The sequence below is a fragment of the Ambystoma mexicanum genome, chromosome 8, assembly GCF_040938575.1.
Source record: "Ambystoma mexicanum isolate Mex_15411 chromosome 8, UKY_AmexF1_1, whole genome shotgun sequence".
In the NCBI taxonomy this organism is placed as follows: domain Eukaryota; kingdom Metazoa; phylum Chordata; class Amphibia; order Caudata; family Ambystomatidae; genus Ambystoma; species Ambystoma mexicanum.
The window spans coordinates 580,973,947-580,989,734 of record NC_090929.1 but is presented as its reverse complement, the minus strand read 5'-3'; the positions used below and the strand labels follow the sequence as shown (position 1 = coordinate 580,989,734).

General features: G+C 44.1%; 1 protein-coding gene across 8 annotated transcripts in view; it reads right to left on the bottom strand.

Moving 5' to 3' along the window:
• The window catches only part of KCNAB2 (potassium voltage-gated channel subfamily A regulatory beta subunit 2), a 1,347,681-nt gene that overhangs the window by 65,875 nt on the left and 1,266,018 nt on the right, over nt 1–15,788 (bottom strand). For all 8 annotated transcript variants that reach the window (XM_069610272.1, XM_069610273.1, XM_069610271.1 and 5 more), the window contains one exon: nt 12,879–12,973. In XM_069610272.1, the coding sequence (XP_069466373.1) occupies nt 12,879–12,973 (95 nt within the window). The remainder of the gene's footprint in view (nt 1–12,878; nt 12,974–15,788) is intronic.

Below are 15,788 nucleotides of genomic sequence, written 5' to 3'. Positions count from 1 at the left end.
TTCAGTGATCATCACTGACAGGGGATCTGTCATGCGCCGCTTTCTCATCTGGCGTCTTTGGCCCCGCTGCCGCTTACGGACTTCCTGATTTCCGTCACGTTTTTGCTACGTTCACTAAGCGGTCTAGTCTTTCTCCGCTAGGAGGACCGTAGCGGTATTTAACCACTCCTCTCCCTGGGTCCGGCGCGTTGCAACCTTCCACGGTCAGCTGCTTTTCCTCGCGGCCGCGGTCTTGCTACACGCTGTTTTCCTCTTGCTCCTCGAGCCTTTCCTCTTTCACCTCTCTTACTCTTCCCGTTCCTTCTCAGGTCCCCGCCTTCTGTTCTCTCCCTCCTTCCTACTTTCCCTCCTTCGTGCCCGGCTTTCTGCCTTTTGCCTTTGTTTACTTTCGCTTCCGGTGTATGCTGGAGTGTACATTTCCTACTGGGTCCTGTTGCTGCCTTCTCCCGTTGATCATCTGCTTACACGCCCTACTACCATCAGGATACCTGCCGGTTCCAGGGTTTTTTTGCCTATTCTGGCTTTTTCCCCCTTTTTTGTCCCTCCCGGGAGTGGGACACGGTCAGGGCGCATATACACGCTCTCACTGTGGCTTCCTCTTGTGGGAGACACGCTCAGCCTCGGAAAAAAGAAAAGGACTACACGGCACATCGAGCGCTCAGCCCAGTTGAGGAGGATTTCGACTCCACAGGTGAGGAGGTTGAAGAGATAAAAAAGGGTTCTACAACTGTATTAGAAGTTGGTGCTGACAGTTTGCAACGCCATCGAACAACAACCATGGCAACTCCTGAGCAAGTGCAGGAACTAATTGCTGCAGTACAAAGCCTCTCTCTAGAAATGCAAAATATAAAAACCGAAAACAACCTGCTAAAACAAATGGTAGCAGTGAGGGAGCCCCCCAACACAGATCTGCCTCCTATGCCTTTGTCTTCGGGGAAGTACGATGGTTCCCCCAAGACCCTGAAAGAATTTCTTGACGCTTGCAAGGTGTATTTTTCTTTCAGAACCCGCACCTACGCCTCTGATCATGCCAAGGTTGGATTCCTGGTGTCTAATATGACAGGGAACGCTCTTGCTTGGGCCACCCCACTAGTAACCGGAAATGACCCTGTCCTACAGAATTTCGATGCCTTTATCGATTATGTAAAACAAACCTTTGAAAGACCTGAAATCTCAATGGCAGCTGGTGAAGACTTGATGGACATTCGTCAAGGACAAGCTGATGTGCTGTCTTATATCTCCTCCTTTAAGAGATTGGCCATGGAGACGGGTTGGTCTGAGCAGTCCCAATTTATTCTGTTCCGCCGAGGTCTTAGGGAAGAACTAAAAGATGAAATGGCTCATTTTCCTCGGCCTACTTCCCTGCAGGATCTGATGACGGCCGCCCTTCAGATGGAGTTCAGGATGCAAGAAAGACGCCAAGAAAGAAGAAAGACGCGTACCTCCTTTTCAAGGACCTCCTCACCACCTTCAACAGCGCTCAAACCTCACGATGAGCCCATGCAAATCGGCACTACTCGCCGTTCTCTTACGCCTGAAGAAAGGAGGAGGAGAAGGGAACAGGGCCTATGTGCCTATTGTGCCTCTGATCGCCACACGGTGCATAACTGTACTGAACTTACCAAGAAACCGGCGGAAAACGCAAACCCTCGAACCTAGTTGGGGCGGGTTATCGAGGGCAGTCTTCCAGTCCCTACGTTACTATGTCTATTGATTCCTCGAACCCTTCAGAAGATTCCCGCCTGATGGTCATAACGGTCAAGGTTACTATCAATGGCAGCCCGGTAGAGACGCTGGCTCTCTTGGATTGCGGTGCCGCAGGCAACTTCGCTGACACCCTTTGGGTTGACAAGGTAGGGGCTTCACGGATAGATCGCGGACACGGCCAGAAAGTAGAAGGGGTAGACGGCACACCTTTGAGCTCAGGACTCATTGTTCAGACTACCGAACCCCTTCCTCTAACTATATTTCAGCACTCAGAAGTCATTACTTTTGACATCATTCGAGCAGCCCATTTTCCCTTAATCTTGGGGATTACCTGGCTGCGACAACATAATCCCCATGTCGACTGGAAGTCCAATAGTTTGCATTTTAATTCCAGTTATTGCCAGACACACTGCTTTCAAGAGGCACATTACCAGGAGGTAAACATATCTCCCACTGTTCTCCCCACGAGTATAGGGGTGCATTCCATTGACAAGATATTGGAAGAATACCCTATGGTGTTTGCGGAATCCGCCCCCATGGCATTACCACCTCACAGACCGGAGGACTGCTCCATTGAGCTGATACCCAATGCCCTAGTGCCATTTGGCCGAATGTTTGCCTTATCCAAGACTGAAAAGGATGCTTTACGAAAGTATTTGGATGACAACTTGTGCAACGGTCTCATCAGACCCTCTAAATCCCCGGCGGGTGCTCCCTTCTTTTTTATTCCTAAGAGGGAGTCCAAGGACCTCAGGCCATGCATCGATTACAGGGGACTCAATAAGGTAACTTGCAAGGACAGATATCCCATGCCCCTCATTCCTGACATTTTGGAATCAGTACAGGGAGCGACAGTTTTCTCCAAATTGGATCTGCGCAATGCTTATCACTTACTCAGAGTAAGTCCAGGAGATGAATGGAAGACGGCCTTCAGGACACCATTTGGGCTGTACGAATACTACGTTATGCCCTTCGGACTGGTCAATGCTCCAGCAATATTTCAAAGGTTCATAGACCGAATATTCTCAGATTTATTGTTTATTTCAGTAGTAGTTTACCTTGACGACATACTTGTTTTTTCACAGTCTATGTCGGAGCATCTACTGCATCTTACAGAGGTCCTGGAGCGCCTTAAGAAACATCATTTATTGGCCAAACGTGAAAAATGTGTATTTGGGACATCTTCGGTCCCTTACTTGGGGTTTACCCTCTCACCACAAGGAGTGCAAATGGATCAAAAGAAGGTCGAGGCTATTCTCCATTGGCAGGCTCCTTCCTCGGTCAAAGAGGTTCAGAGATTCCTGGGCCTGGCTAATTTTTACAGGCGTTTCGTGCCAGGTTTTTCCAACACTGTTCTACCAATTACAAACTTGTTGAAGAAGACATCTGTGCCTTTCCTCTGGAGCCCTCAGGCTGAAGAGAGCTTTCAACTCTTGAAGAAGAGCTTCTGCAGCGCTCCCATCCTATGCCAGCCGGACCAAAACAAGCCTTTTATCGTTGAGACAGATGCCTCTGCTGCAGCTATAGGAGCTGTTCTACTACAAGAGCATGACAACGCGGAACACCCAATAGCCTATCTGTCTAAGACTCTCACTACTAGTCAACGGAATTATTCCGTAATTGAACGTGAACTTCTGGCCATGAAAAGGGCATGTGAAGTTTGGAGACACCTTCTACAGGGGTGCAGCCACCCTTTTGTAATCCGAACTGACCATAAGAATTTACAAGTTCTACAGTCTATGGAGTGCATCAATTCCAGACAAGCCCGATGGGCGCATTTTTTCTCACAATATGACTTTACCATCACTTATATTCCTGGAAGCCAAAATGCTTTGGCAGATGCCCTGTCTAGGAAGTCTTTCTCCTCCCAGGTTGCCCCATCCTGCCCGGAGAAGTTGTTTCCCAGAAACCGCATTGTTGCCACTATCTCCTCCTTGTTTCAACGGATAAAAGAAGCCGTCTCTTTACATCCAGAGCCCCGCGGCATGATTCAAAAGGGTGGTTTGTTCCTGAAGAATCAGAGGATCTGGGTACCATCTAAACCTCTTCAGAAAGACATATTGTCCTGGTGCCATGATCATCAGACGGCAGGCCATAGGGGACAGGCGAGTACCTTGGACTTGATCAGTAGAGCCTTTTACTGGCCAGGTTTGTCGGGAGATGTTAAGCGTTACGTCAGGTCCTGCAGAGTCTGCTGTCAAAGTAAAAACAACACAAAAAGACCCATAGGTTTGCTGCAGCAAGATTCCATCCCGGAGCGTCCGTGGAGTCATATATCTACTGATTTCATTGTAGACTTACCTTTGTCTCAAGGATGTTCATGCATAATGGTGTCCATCGACTCCATCACCAAGATGGCTCATTTCTCTCCACTCCCTGGTATACCAACTGCCGATGCTATGGCATTGGTTTTCATTAAAGATGTGTTTCGACTCCATGGTCTCCCAGACAAGATAGTATCAGACCGAGGGAGCCAATACGTCTCCAAATTTTGGAAGTCCTTATGTGCCGCTCTTAATATTCACCGCGCATTATCATCAGGATATCATCCCCATACCAATGGGCAGACAGAGCGGTTAAACGCTACCTTGGAACAATATTTGCGCAGCTACACCAATCTGGAACAAGACAACTGGGTGGATATGCTGCCGACGGCGGAGTTCGCATATAATAATGCCAGTCATTCCGCAAGCAAGATGTCTCCTTTCTATTGCTCATATGGATTTCACCCCCGAACCATCATTCCCCATTTTTCCTGCAAACCTGCACTTCCGGGGGTAGAGGAGGTACTACTCCGTATAAGGGACATCCAAGACAAAGCTAAGGTGAACCTCAGAGATAGCCTCCAGGCATATAAGAGGCAAGCCGACCGGCACCGGCAGGTAGTACCTGGTTGGGACGTTGGCTCCAAGGTGTGGTTATCCACCAAATACCTTCTTAGATGGTCTCGCCCGTCTAAGCTGTCCCCCAGGTTTATTGGTCCCTATCTCATTACTGCCAAGATTAATCCAGTGGCCTTCCGCCTAAAGCTGCCACATTCTCTTAGGCGAATTCACCCAGTGTTCCACGCATCTCTTTTGAAGAGTGCCGAACAGTCACTAAGGGCTCGCCCTTTTCCCATTCTCTCTCACTCACCAGGTACACCTGAGTATGAAGTATCCAGGTTGCTGGACTCCAGGTACCGAAAAGGGTGCCTGGAATACCTGGTGCATTGGAAGGGTTTTTCCCATGCTGAGGACTCTTGGGAACCAAATACACACATCCATGCTCCTGTCCTTCTCCGGAAGTTTCACCGTTTACATCCCGGTAAACCGGGTGGCCTGGGCCTTGGCGGGGGGCATGCTGTCATGCGCCGCTTTCTCACCTGGCGTCTTTGGCCCCGCTGCCGCTTACGGACTTCCTGATTTCCGTCACGTTTTTGCTACGTTCACTAAGCGGTCTAGTCTTTCTCCGCTAGGAGGACCGTAGCGGTATTTAACCACTCCTCTCCCTGGGTCCGGCGCGTTGCAACCTTCCACGGTCAGCTGCTTTTCCTTGCGGCCGCGGTCTTGCTACACGCTGTTTTCCTCTTGCTCCTCGAGCCTTTCCTCTTTCACCTCTCTTACTCTTCCCGTTCCTTCTCAGGTCCCCGCCTTCTGTTCTCTCCCTCCTTCCTACTTTCCCTCCTTCGTGCCCGGCTTTCTGCCTTTTGGCTTTGTTTACTTTCGCTTCCGGTGTATGCTGGAGTGTACATTTCCTACTGGGTCCTGTTGCTGCCTTCTCCCGTTGATCATCTGCTTACACGCCCTACTACCATCAGGATACCTGCCGGTTCCAGGGTTTTTTTGCCTATTCTGGCTTTTTCCCCCTTTTTTGTCCCTCCCGGGAGTGGGACACGGTCAGGGCGCATATACACGCTCTCACTGTGGCTTCCTCTTGTGGGAGACACGCTCAGCCTCGGAAAAAAGAAAAGGACTACACGGCACATCGAGCGCTCAGCCCAGTTGAGGAGGATTTCGACTCCACAGGTGAGGAGGTTGAAGAGATAAAAAAGGGTTCTACAACTGTATTAGAAGTTGGTGCTGACAGGATCACAATTTGCGTCACGTTTTTGGAAGGCACTAAATTCGGCATTATTAATTGATGACAGGTTGTCTAGTGCTTATCACCCTCAAACGGATGGACAGACAGAGAGTCAATAGCACTATGGAACAATATCTGCGATGTTTGTGCTTGCAGTTTCAGTCAGATTGGCTCAATATTCTGCCGGCAGCAGAGTTCGCCTATAACAATTCCTATCATAGTGCTATAGGTACTTCACCTTTCTATGCTTTGTATGGGCAAAACCCACGTTCCATTCCTTTTGACTCCAGTTTGTCTTTGGATACTCCTGCAGCAGGACGTACTTTTAGGGATCTTAAAAGTCTACAGAAGAAAGTTGAGCAGCAATTGGAACAAGCTAAAAAACGAGACAAGTACTATGCCGACACTCATAGAATTCCTGCACCTGTCTACAAAGCAGGAATGAAGGTATGCCTGTCCACAAAAAACTTGAGAATACCCGGCAAAAGGAAATTGTTGCCTAAATACATTGGGCCATATGAAGTTCTCCAAGTTATAAATCCGGCTGCTGTCCGTCTGGCTTTGCCACAACGGCGGCGAATGCATCCCGTTTTCCACGTATCGCTCATCAAACCGTGTTCGGATGCTACTAGATTACCTATACGGCCTGTTGCTATTTCAGTGAAAGGGTAAGACGAATATGAAGTGCATGACATTCTGGACATGAGGTTGCGGTCTGGAAAACCATTTTATCTGGTAGATTGGAAAGGTTATGGTCCCGAGGATAGATCCTGGGAACCTCTGTCGAACATTCATGCTCCTGCTTTATTAAGGCGAATCCACTCGAAAAGGGGAGAAGCTGCTCCTTTGGGGGGTGGCACTGTCATGCCTGCCGGACATACCTCTGGACCAGGAACAACTTCTCCATACAAGATGAGTTATGCCCATAGAACCAGTAGACCTTTTTACTCAAAATGGAGGTTATTCGATACATTGCCCGGAAAACGACGTCTGCATTTTTCACGTCGTTAATTTTCACGTGACTTAGGTCCGTCACGTGTAGCACGGCAGTGCGTACATAAGCAGCGTGGAAACTCCATTCGCTGCTTCTGATTAAGTCAATTTTGGCGTTTGTAGCTGAACTCCGGACCTGCGTTCTCGCATTCCTACCAGCAAACTTCTTTGGCCTAATTTGAGCTTGTTTTCCTCCACAAGCTAATTCCTGGGTTGCGTGTATCCTGTTGGCGTGCCAAATCTCCACGCGGACGCTGTCTGCAAGCGCGGCTGTCCTGAGCTGCGTGAAGCCTGTTCGCGTGCCAAATATCCACGCGGACGCTGTCTGCAAGCGCGGCTGTCCTGAGCTGCATGAATCCTGTTTGCGTGCCAAATCTCCACGCGGACGCTCTCTGCAAGCGCGGCTGTCCTGAGCTGCGTGAATCCTGTTCGCGTGCCAAATCTCCACGCGGACGCTGTCTGCAAGCGTGGCTGTCCTGAGCTGCGTGAATCCAGTTTGCGCGCCAAATCTCCACGCGGACGCTGTCTGCTTGCGCGGCTGTCCTGAGCTGCGTGAATCCAGTTTGCGTGCCAAATCTCCACGCGGACGCTGTCTTCAAGCGCGGCTGTCCAGGGCTGCGTGAATCCTGTTTGCGTGCCAAATCTCCACGCGGAAACGCTGTCTACAAGCGCGGCTGGCTTGGCTGCGTGTATGCGGTCGCGTGCAATCCTGCATGTGTTTTTCTGAACTACTTCGTACTTTTGGTACCTGTGAGAGTCAACAGGTGAGATTCTTATTTTGTTCTTTGTGGGAAAGGAAGTATTTCATGAACTATTGGAAGGTGAATGTGCACAGTACATTGGACGCTATCCTGTGGTGCACCAACCCGGTATCTAGCGAGAGCCTCATGCCGTTCGGGATAAGTCTCCCTTACTAATCTTCCCTTCCTTTGTCGTTTGTTCAACTCTTGGGACTCTTCAAGAAACTGTCCTGGAATTCTTCAGTTTAGCCTTAAGGTCAGTGTCTGATACTTATCTATTCTAGGCATACTTCCTGTACAATTAACACGCCCTTTCCAGTGATCCATCTCTCTGCCTGTTTTATTCAGTCAGAGAGTTGTATCATTTGGAAGGTCTAATTTGACCTGCCTACAATCAAGTCGTGTGAAGATAGGATCCGGAAAAGCCCTACCAAATTGTATCCTTTTTGGTTACTGTATCCTTTTCAGTTGATACTTTGGTGATTTATGACAGCTGCAATCGAGAGCTCAAAGACGGTCCACCCTCTTTTCGTCACCCCTCCCCTGGCTATTACTTGCTCACAGACAGGTCTCAATGTTCGAAGTGTTACTACAAACATTATTAATTCAAACCAGGAAGAAGATTGGTCTTAGTTATCAAGGGACCTTCACTACAACAATCAAGAGCAGATCTACTCTCAAAATTATAAGAACATTATAATGGGTTTTTGGAACATCCGTGATTTTTCACGACTGTCAATTCAATTTTGAGGATTTTCATATTTTTACGTTTCAGCAGACATGGTTACATACTACCCTTATATTGGACGGCTATAATTTATTTTTAAATCCTGCAATAAAGGGAGACCGGGGTCAGCCATCTGCTGGTTTCCTTGTGGGGATTCAAAATCATTTAGGATTGTCAGCCCAGAATTGAGGAGTCTTAAAGTCTTACATTCAAGTGGTAGAATTATTCTGGGGTGTGTCCAGTTTCCCAGGAATACTGTTTTTTCTATTATTAAATGTATATTGGAATCCTCCAAGTATAAGCAAACAAGAAATTTTAGACACAATTGAATCAGTTTTAGACACTTAGTCCTTGCGGTCGAGATCTAATGTTGTGATGATTTTAATTCATCTTATTTTAAACCCAACAAACGTATGTTTACAATGGGAAATTGTATTTCCTCCTCTGATGAGCGCGGTTGGCCGTTTCTTTCCCTGATGCACACATGGGCGCTTCACATTATAAATGGTAATTTATAAGGAGACAATAAGATACTTGGAGTTGCAGGCTTTAAGCTCTGTTATTGATTCTATATTTGTATCAGAATGTATATTTCATAAATGTGTTTCACTACAAGTACTACCAAACTCCTTAAAGCGGTCATTCAATTTCAAGATTAGAGGGAAATATTCAAAATCTCAGCCAATGTCACAATTCCTACACTTGAAATGTGACTATTAATAGCGCAGGAATAGTGGTGCTTGGAATTCTGGGAAGGTTATTAAATTTAATTACCTCCTTAAGGCTTCCATTTGTGATGAAGAACCTCTAAACCAGTTTGCATCCTTGGAGTATAATATTTTAGATGCGTTTTACAAAAACGTAAAAGGGGTCCAGGTAAGCTCCTCTTTAAACAAACATGTGTTTGATTATGACATATTTACTAAAAAAAAAAAGAGGCTTCTAATATCAAATGTAAGAGCAATTAGACTGCAAAATCCAGCTATTTCTGTTGCCCAAAAGTAAGAATTAGAAAAAGAATTATAAAAACTAGTTAAACTATTAAGCTGCTCGCTTACAAAAAGAGGCAGAAACTATGTTAAACTGTCTTTCTTCTAGAAACTTGGGAGACTTCTAGAAGCTTTTAATTGATACAGGTAATTTCCAGGTTGTGACTTGATCTAACCAAATTTCTGAAGCAACCTGGATTTCCCACTTCCAGTCAATTCATGCTTTAGGGAACCAAGTGAAGGTAGACAATAATTTGATTGCCAAACCCCCTTGGTTGCTAAACTTGAATAAAGAAGACATTTCCTCTGATAGTTAAAAACAACCATTCTAGGGATCCTCGCCCAGATGGGTTATCAAATATGACCCTCAAAGGTGATCCAGACCTCTGGTGTGATATTTGACTTTTTTTTTTTTTTTTTTTTATAAGAGTCTTGAGTGAGCAACATGTCCCTGATTCATCGTCTATTATGGTGCCCATTTTTAAGAAGGGTAACCAGTGTAATCTAAGAAATTATCGCACTACTGCCCTGTTGGACACTCCAGGAAAAAATGTTGCTTCCTTGGTGGCAACAGAGCTTGAAGAATGAGCAACAACGAATAATAGATTTGATCCTCACCAGGCAGTTTTTGTTAAAGTAGCTCTCTAAATGGTTTGTTTTTAAATGTTTTTAAGAACAAAATGGAATCAGATGGCTACTCAATAGATTTGGCTTTATCAATTTTGCATTTTATAGTATTAACAGAGCATTTCTTTGGAATAAGCGGTCATAATGGGGTTGCCCTTCATACTTGGTGGACATTATAAGAGCTTAAACTCAAATACTCCTTTAAGGGTAAGATTAAATAAAGACGGTGCCCTACCAAAACAAATTGCTACACATCGAGGCTTGACACAGCGTTGAATGCTTGCCCCAATTCTTTTTAATCTTTTTATTTCAGATTTAGAAGAGGGTCTGTTCTTTAACTCCCTGTTTAGGAAGCAACCCCATAAGTTGCATGCATAGATTGGTCTACAGCGACAATTAAATGAATTACAGCATTAAGCCGGTTTGAATGAATGCACCATAAACGTTGCTAAAACTAAAATAATGATCATGAAATCAACAAAATTAAAGAAGGCTCAATGTTCTTTTAAATGGTATTTAGCTGCAGCCCCTTTGGATTTGGTCCATTCATTTACATACTTGGGTTTTAACATCACAGGGACCTCAAATCGTGCAAGTATGTTGTCTTTTTTTAAAACAGAAAGTTGTATACTTAGCTGCTCAAGCTCGTATGCTGAATAAAAGGTTTGGAAGATTTTCCATGATGCCAATGATAACATTTTAGAAGTTGATGGTCCTGCAAACCTTGATGTATGGGGTTGAGAGTTTGTTAAAACCATTACTCATCCCATGGGATATGTTACATGGCCTTTTCTGTCCCAAGACAGATTATATGCTTTGGGCTTGGACTCTTGTCTAACTGCAATGAACTGGAAGGATCTTAGTTTACTTAGGAATTGTTTAGAGTCAATACCATACTTTGGGTGATGAAATATCAAAAAAGTGAGGTAATAATTTAGTTTCTTGGGAATTACACTGTTGGAATCTGTTAAACTTTCTAGGAACATCTGTTGATCTACTTATTTGTAATCCTAATATTGTAAAAACCAAGCTCTGGGAAAATGATTGGATTAACACCAAATTAGAATGTAATCATTTTACATTATTTTATCATTTTGAAAATGAAGAAAAAGCTCTTAACGTTTTACTGAATCATGTGAAAAAAAAATCCCAAATACTACTTGGAGAGGAGCATTTTTACAATTCAGGTTACATTTATATCCAACTCAAGAAGTTATTGGCGTACGTTATAAACTGACAAGATCACTTCGTATTTGTAGGTTTTTTAAAGATAGAAAGGAGGTTGAAACCGTGAAACAGGTGGTAGCTTATTTCCCGGTCTTAAGCGATCTGAGACGGTTTCATTTCGAACAAACACTAAAACATTTTACATACATTAATCCTGACGATTGGTGGTTACAATTTTAAAGCGGTGCTCATGTTAATGTTGTTTCATCCACCATACGATTTTTAGACTTTTTTTATCATGCTGATTTTAGATTCCATTTTGCTACTTTGATGTCGTATGTGTTCATGCTTTTGCAAATTGTTTACTGTGTTTTGTTTACCACTTGTGAAAGGTTTGAATGGTAAACCAAGGCAAAATAAAGAATTGAAAATGCCTGGTACTCCACCCAGATTGAGAAATAAAACTTAGACTAGATAACAATTTGAATGCCTCAACACATAAAAACATGGTCCACATTTTTGCCTGGTTTATTCCTTCTTTTTTTTGCATGTGCAGAGGAAAGCATTGCACATGTGCAGAGACTGTTGTGCTTGGGAGGCAAACGGTTAAGCCTTTAGTGATCCATATATTCTCGAATGAGAAAAGCTTTAGGTTGGCCTTACAACCATTCTACAAAACAACATTAATATTGCTGTAGTTGGCCTTGCCTCTTAGCCCTTATCCCCAGATAGTGGGGCTATATTATAAGTGTATTTGCTTACAAACAAACCTTTCCACCATACAAAAAAATATCTACAATACCATAAAATATTCAGAGAATCACATAAAACCTGCAAGTTAAAATACAATAATGAAAATACAAAATACAGTATACAAGATACACATTCAAATACTACTTAAGGCTTAATGTAATATACTTCCACACCAGGTACGCAGCATTAGTAATGACCTTTGATTGTGCGCCTACTAGTGAGGCACAAAATTGATACGCAGCAATATCCAGGAGCTGACTGACATTTTTGATAATGGAATTTATATAATGCAGTTAACTCTGGATGCGTAAGAAGGTGTCTGGTAGATTCTAAATACTTCACACATCCTACATTTCTGATCTTCTACCACAGCATTTTCCCAGGCACCTGTAACCATCCTAGAAGGGAGCAGGTTAAAGCGTAGGTACATAATAAAACGGTGCAGCCCCTGGTCAACAGTGAATATAACAAAGTTCATTGGTTAGAAATAAGGGAATGACTGACTGGCATATTCGTTCAGCATCGTTTTTCCATAGAATAATCTAAATTCTTTGCTCTATCCCAGCAATTTGCCTCATCGATCAAAGTTCTTCTGGCAATAGTATAATTAGCAAAAGGTTCGTCCCTGGAACAGCCAATCTGATTTTGGAAGGTATCACAGGCTCCCTTTAACTACTTGATTAGTTTTTCTTTCGATATAGAGCTTTAATCTAAAGCGTGTTACATAGGACATATTTACATACATTACTATTATTACCCAATCGAAATTGGTACTCATTTATCAACCTCAGAAGGATGAAGGCCGAGTTGACCTTGCTGGGATTTGAACCTGCGACCTGCAGATCAAACACAGATCACAGCAGCAAGCGTTTAACCCGCTGAGCCATCTTACAGACTGACTGGCCAGTAGTGGTGGCTCCCCCAGTTCAAGATGCCAGCTGAGTATGGCCGTACCCTTATCTGACTGTATTTTCATAAGCAGAAGATATCTTTTAATTTTGAGCTAAATAAAGATAACTGTGTCCATCTCTGAGCTATTGAAAACCTATTTTATTACAACGCAAATCTGTTACCATTAATATCCATAAGCAATATTGAGAGTGACTCTTTTACCTTTAATGAGGCTCTGGAATAAGGTGGGATCCCTCCATCGTACTTGCCAGATACTATTCCGCAGGCCAGGGGAGACCATGTCATAGCACCAACACCTGGGAAAGGAAAAGGCTACATGTTGAAAAAACCAAGAAGGAAACAATGACGAATTACTGCTGTTTGACTCACTCGCGCTTCGCGCCTCCAAATTCTAAATCCTTAGATTAATGAGAGACCAAGAACATTGAAAACCCCCAGTCAAGCTGGCAGAGCCTTATGATTCATACTACTTAATTTATTTGAATTGATACATCAATACACACCATCTTGTGTCAATCAAAGATCACTAAGACTTTCACTGCAGGTGGAGCAATACACTGACGAGGGCGAAGGCTGCAGTCTGCTGGCAGAGGGTGCACTTAAAGTATACAACAGAACTGTGAGACAGCCTTACGGTGGATAGAGTCCCTGAGGATCCATTCCATCTCCTTCAAGAAGCACATAGCAAGTAAGACACAAACGGCTTGATGCCATATTTCCCTCCTGTGGAAAAATCATGCCCTTCAACCCAAAAAACATATTCAGATCTGCTGTCCAAGCCTTTGTCCTCTCCTTCCAGGATGGTGGCACTGCCCTTCTGGACGGCCTTTTGGGGATTACCCTGGTACCCTTCATTTTATTTATTTATGTATTTATTGGGCGTCTATACATCAAATGCTAACCTTTTTCCCAATACAAATTTATGTATGCATCATTAAATCGGTCATTGGTCTTTTTTCGAATTTAATTAAATACTGAGGGTGTTCTAATAGCTTTATAGACCTGCAGCTCGGGCCATACCAGGCGTTATGGGCCCTGAATACCGAGTTAAAGGCCCAAGCGTATACCATCATCAATCTAACACCTCCTAATGGTTGTACATTCCTTACAGTGATTATAGACTATTACACTAAGACGGCTCATTTCTCAGCTCTGCTTAAGCTGTCATACGTCAATAAGATGGCAGAAGCTTTTCTACAAGACGTCTTTCATCTGCAGTGTCTCCCAGAGAAAATCATTTCTGACCGGGGATCCCAGTATAACTCAGTTTTGTAAACCTCTCTGCAAGACTATCTAAATCAAACAAGCATTGTCCTCTGAATATTACCTGCATACAAACCCAAACACTCAAATCAATCCCTTTAACATTATTTACATTATTTTGCATCTGTGGCCCATGGCAACTGGCAGGAATATAATCTTTAGCCAAATTAAACTAGAACAGCCCGTTTAGGGAAGAGCCCCATCTTTTGATTTTTTGAATGCCATACTAAGCCTTAACCACTGCAATTGATCTACCGTTTCCAGCACTTGACATATGTGCCTGAGATCTTCATAAAACTCAACAACGTGCTGCCCAGAATCTGTCTGAAGACCAATGGCAAGCGCAAGTCCTTTGCTGGCTGCAAACAATCTGCAGCACCTTTCATACGGTAGACATGCTTTGTCTGACTGCTACATCCTTAACGCGACACCTGGTGCTCTCTAAATTGGCTTAGGAGTATTTTGGTCCATTATTCATTGATAAGGTTATCAATCCCGTTGAATTTCGACTTCGGCTACTTGGGGACTCTTACATACTGTGTTTCATGCCTCCTTGCTTAAACCCTATGTTCACAGACTGGGCTTGTGTTAATCCTTTCCTCCACCTTCAATCTTGCAGAGTGACCACCTCGAACACGAGGTCTGTGGCATTTTTATTTTTAAATGTTTTTATTGGCATTTGCATAGTTACAATCTTGCATTTCAAATTCCATATCACAGGCCTACATTTATTGAACAACAACAAAAAACCATTAACAAACAACTTCCTACACGTGCTTGTGTTACGTATGTCCTCCGTTGGGGCAAGCGCTTCGATGTTTGGGGCTGTAGCTTCCGTTACTCATATCCCAATTGGGGAATGTCACTTGTTGTCGGGGAGTGATTAATTGGGCACATCAGGGTGTTTCCTTGTCTTAGTTGGTGCATTCATGGGGGCTTATCGTCAGATGGGTGGAACATGTCCCAGAGCAGTGCTTTCCATGCCACACATTTGTCTGTATCATCTGCTTCAACCTGTTCGCTCCCTCCACCCACACCTTGGTCTCTGCCTCTGCCCACCTCTCAAATTCCTTGTGCCACTTTCATATTGCGGCCCGGGAGCATGGCGATGGTCCTTTTGGCTAATATGCATGCCAGGTTCATGAACCTAACCACATGTTTGTATTTGCTAATCCGGGGATAGGCACCAAGCAGACATTCTTTCAGTGACCACTCACACCTCCGTATTCCAGCCTCCCTGAATGCTCGCTCTATGCGTGCCCAGAAACTTTGCACACGCACACACCCCCAGAACATGTGTAGCATGTCAGCATCCTCACCCCTGCACCACGGGTATTGGGAACTTGCTTCCTTTTTAAACGTAGCTAGTCTGTGCTTGGTCATGTATGTGCGATACAGCACATTCAATTGTATTAATTTGAAGTGTTGGTTCCTTGATACAGCCTTAGGGAAGCCCAGTATTCTCTCCCATTCTTTCTCCGTTATGTTTGCACCTAGGTCTCCCTCCCATTGTTTTTTCAACACTGTGCCCTTGGGGTTGGGTGCGCCTATCAGCATACAATACAGCCTAGATGTCAGCCTCCAGCGGTCATTCAAATTATACATCAGGGTCAGTAATGGACTCCCAACAGTGGGTAAGATACAAATGACTGTGCGCTATTTTCCAAACTAAAATATGAGTTCTATCACCAGCAGCGAAAATCTTGATGACTGGGAACCTCCCACTATGGTTCCAAAGAAATACAAATATCACAATGAGTGTCACAAGACTATAAACGTGCTTGGTTCAAAGATAAGTCAAAATATCCAAGTAAGTCAATGGCTAATCAAAATATCAGAATTCGATTT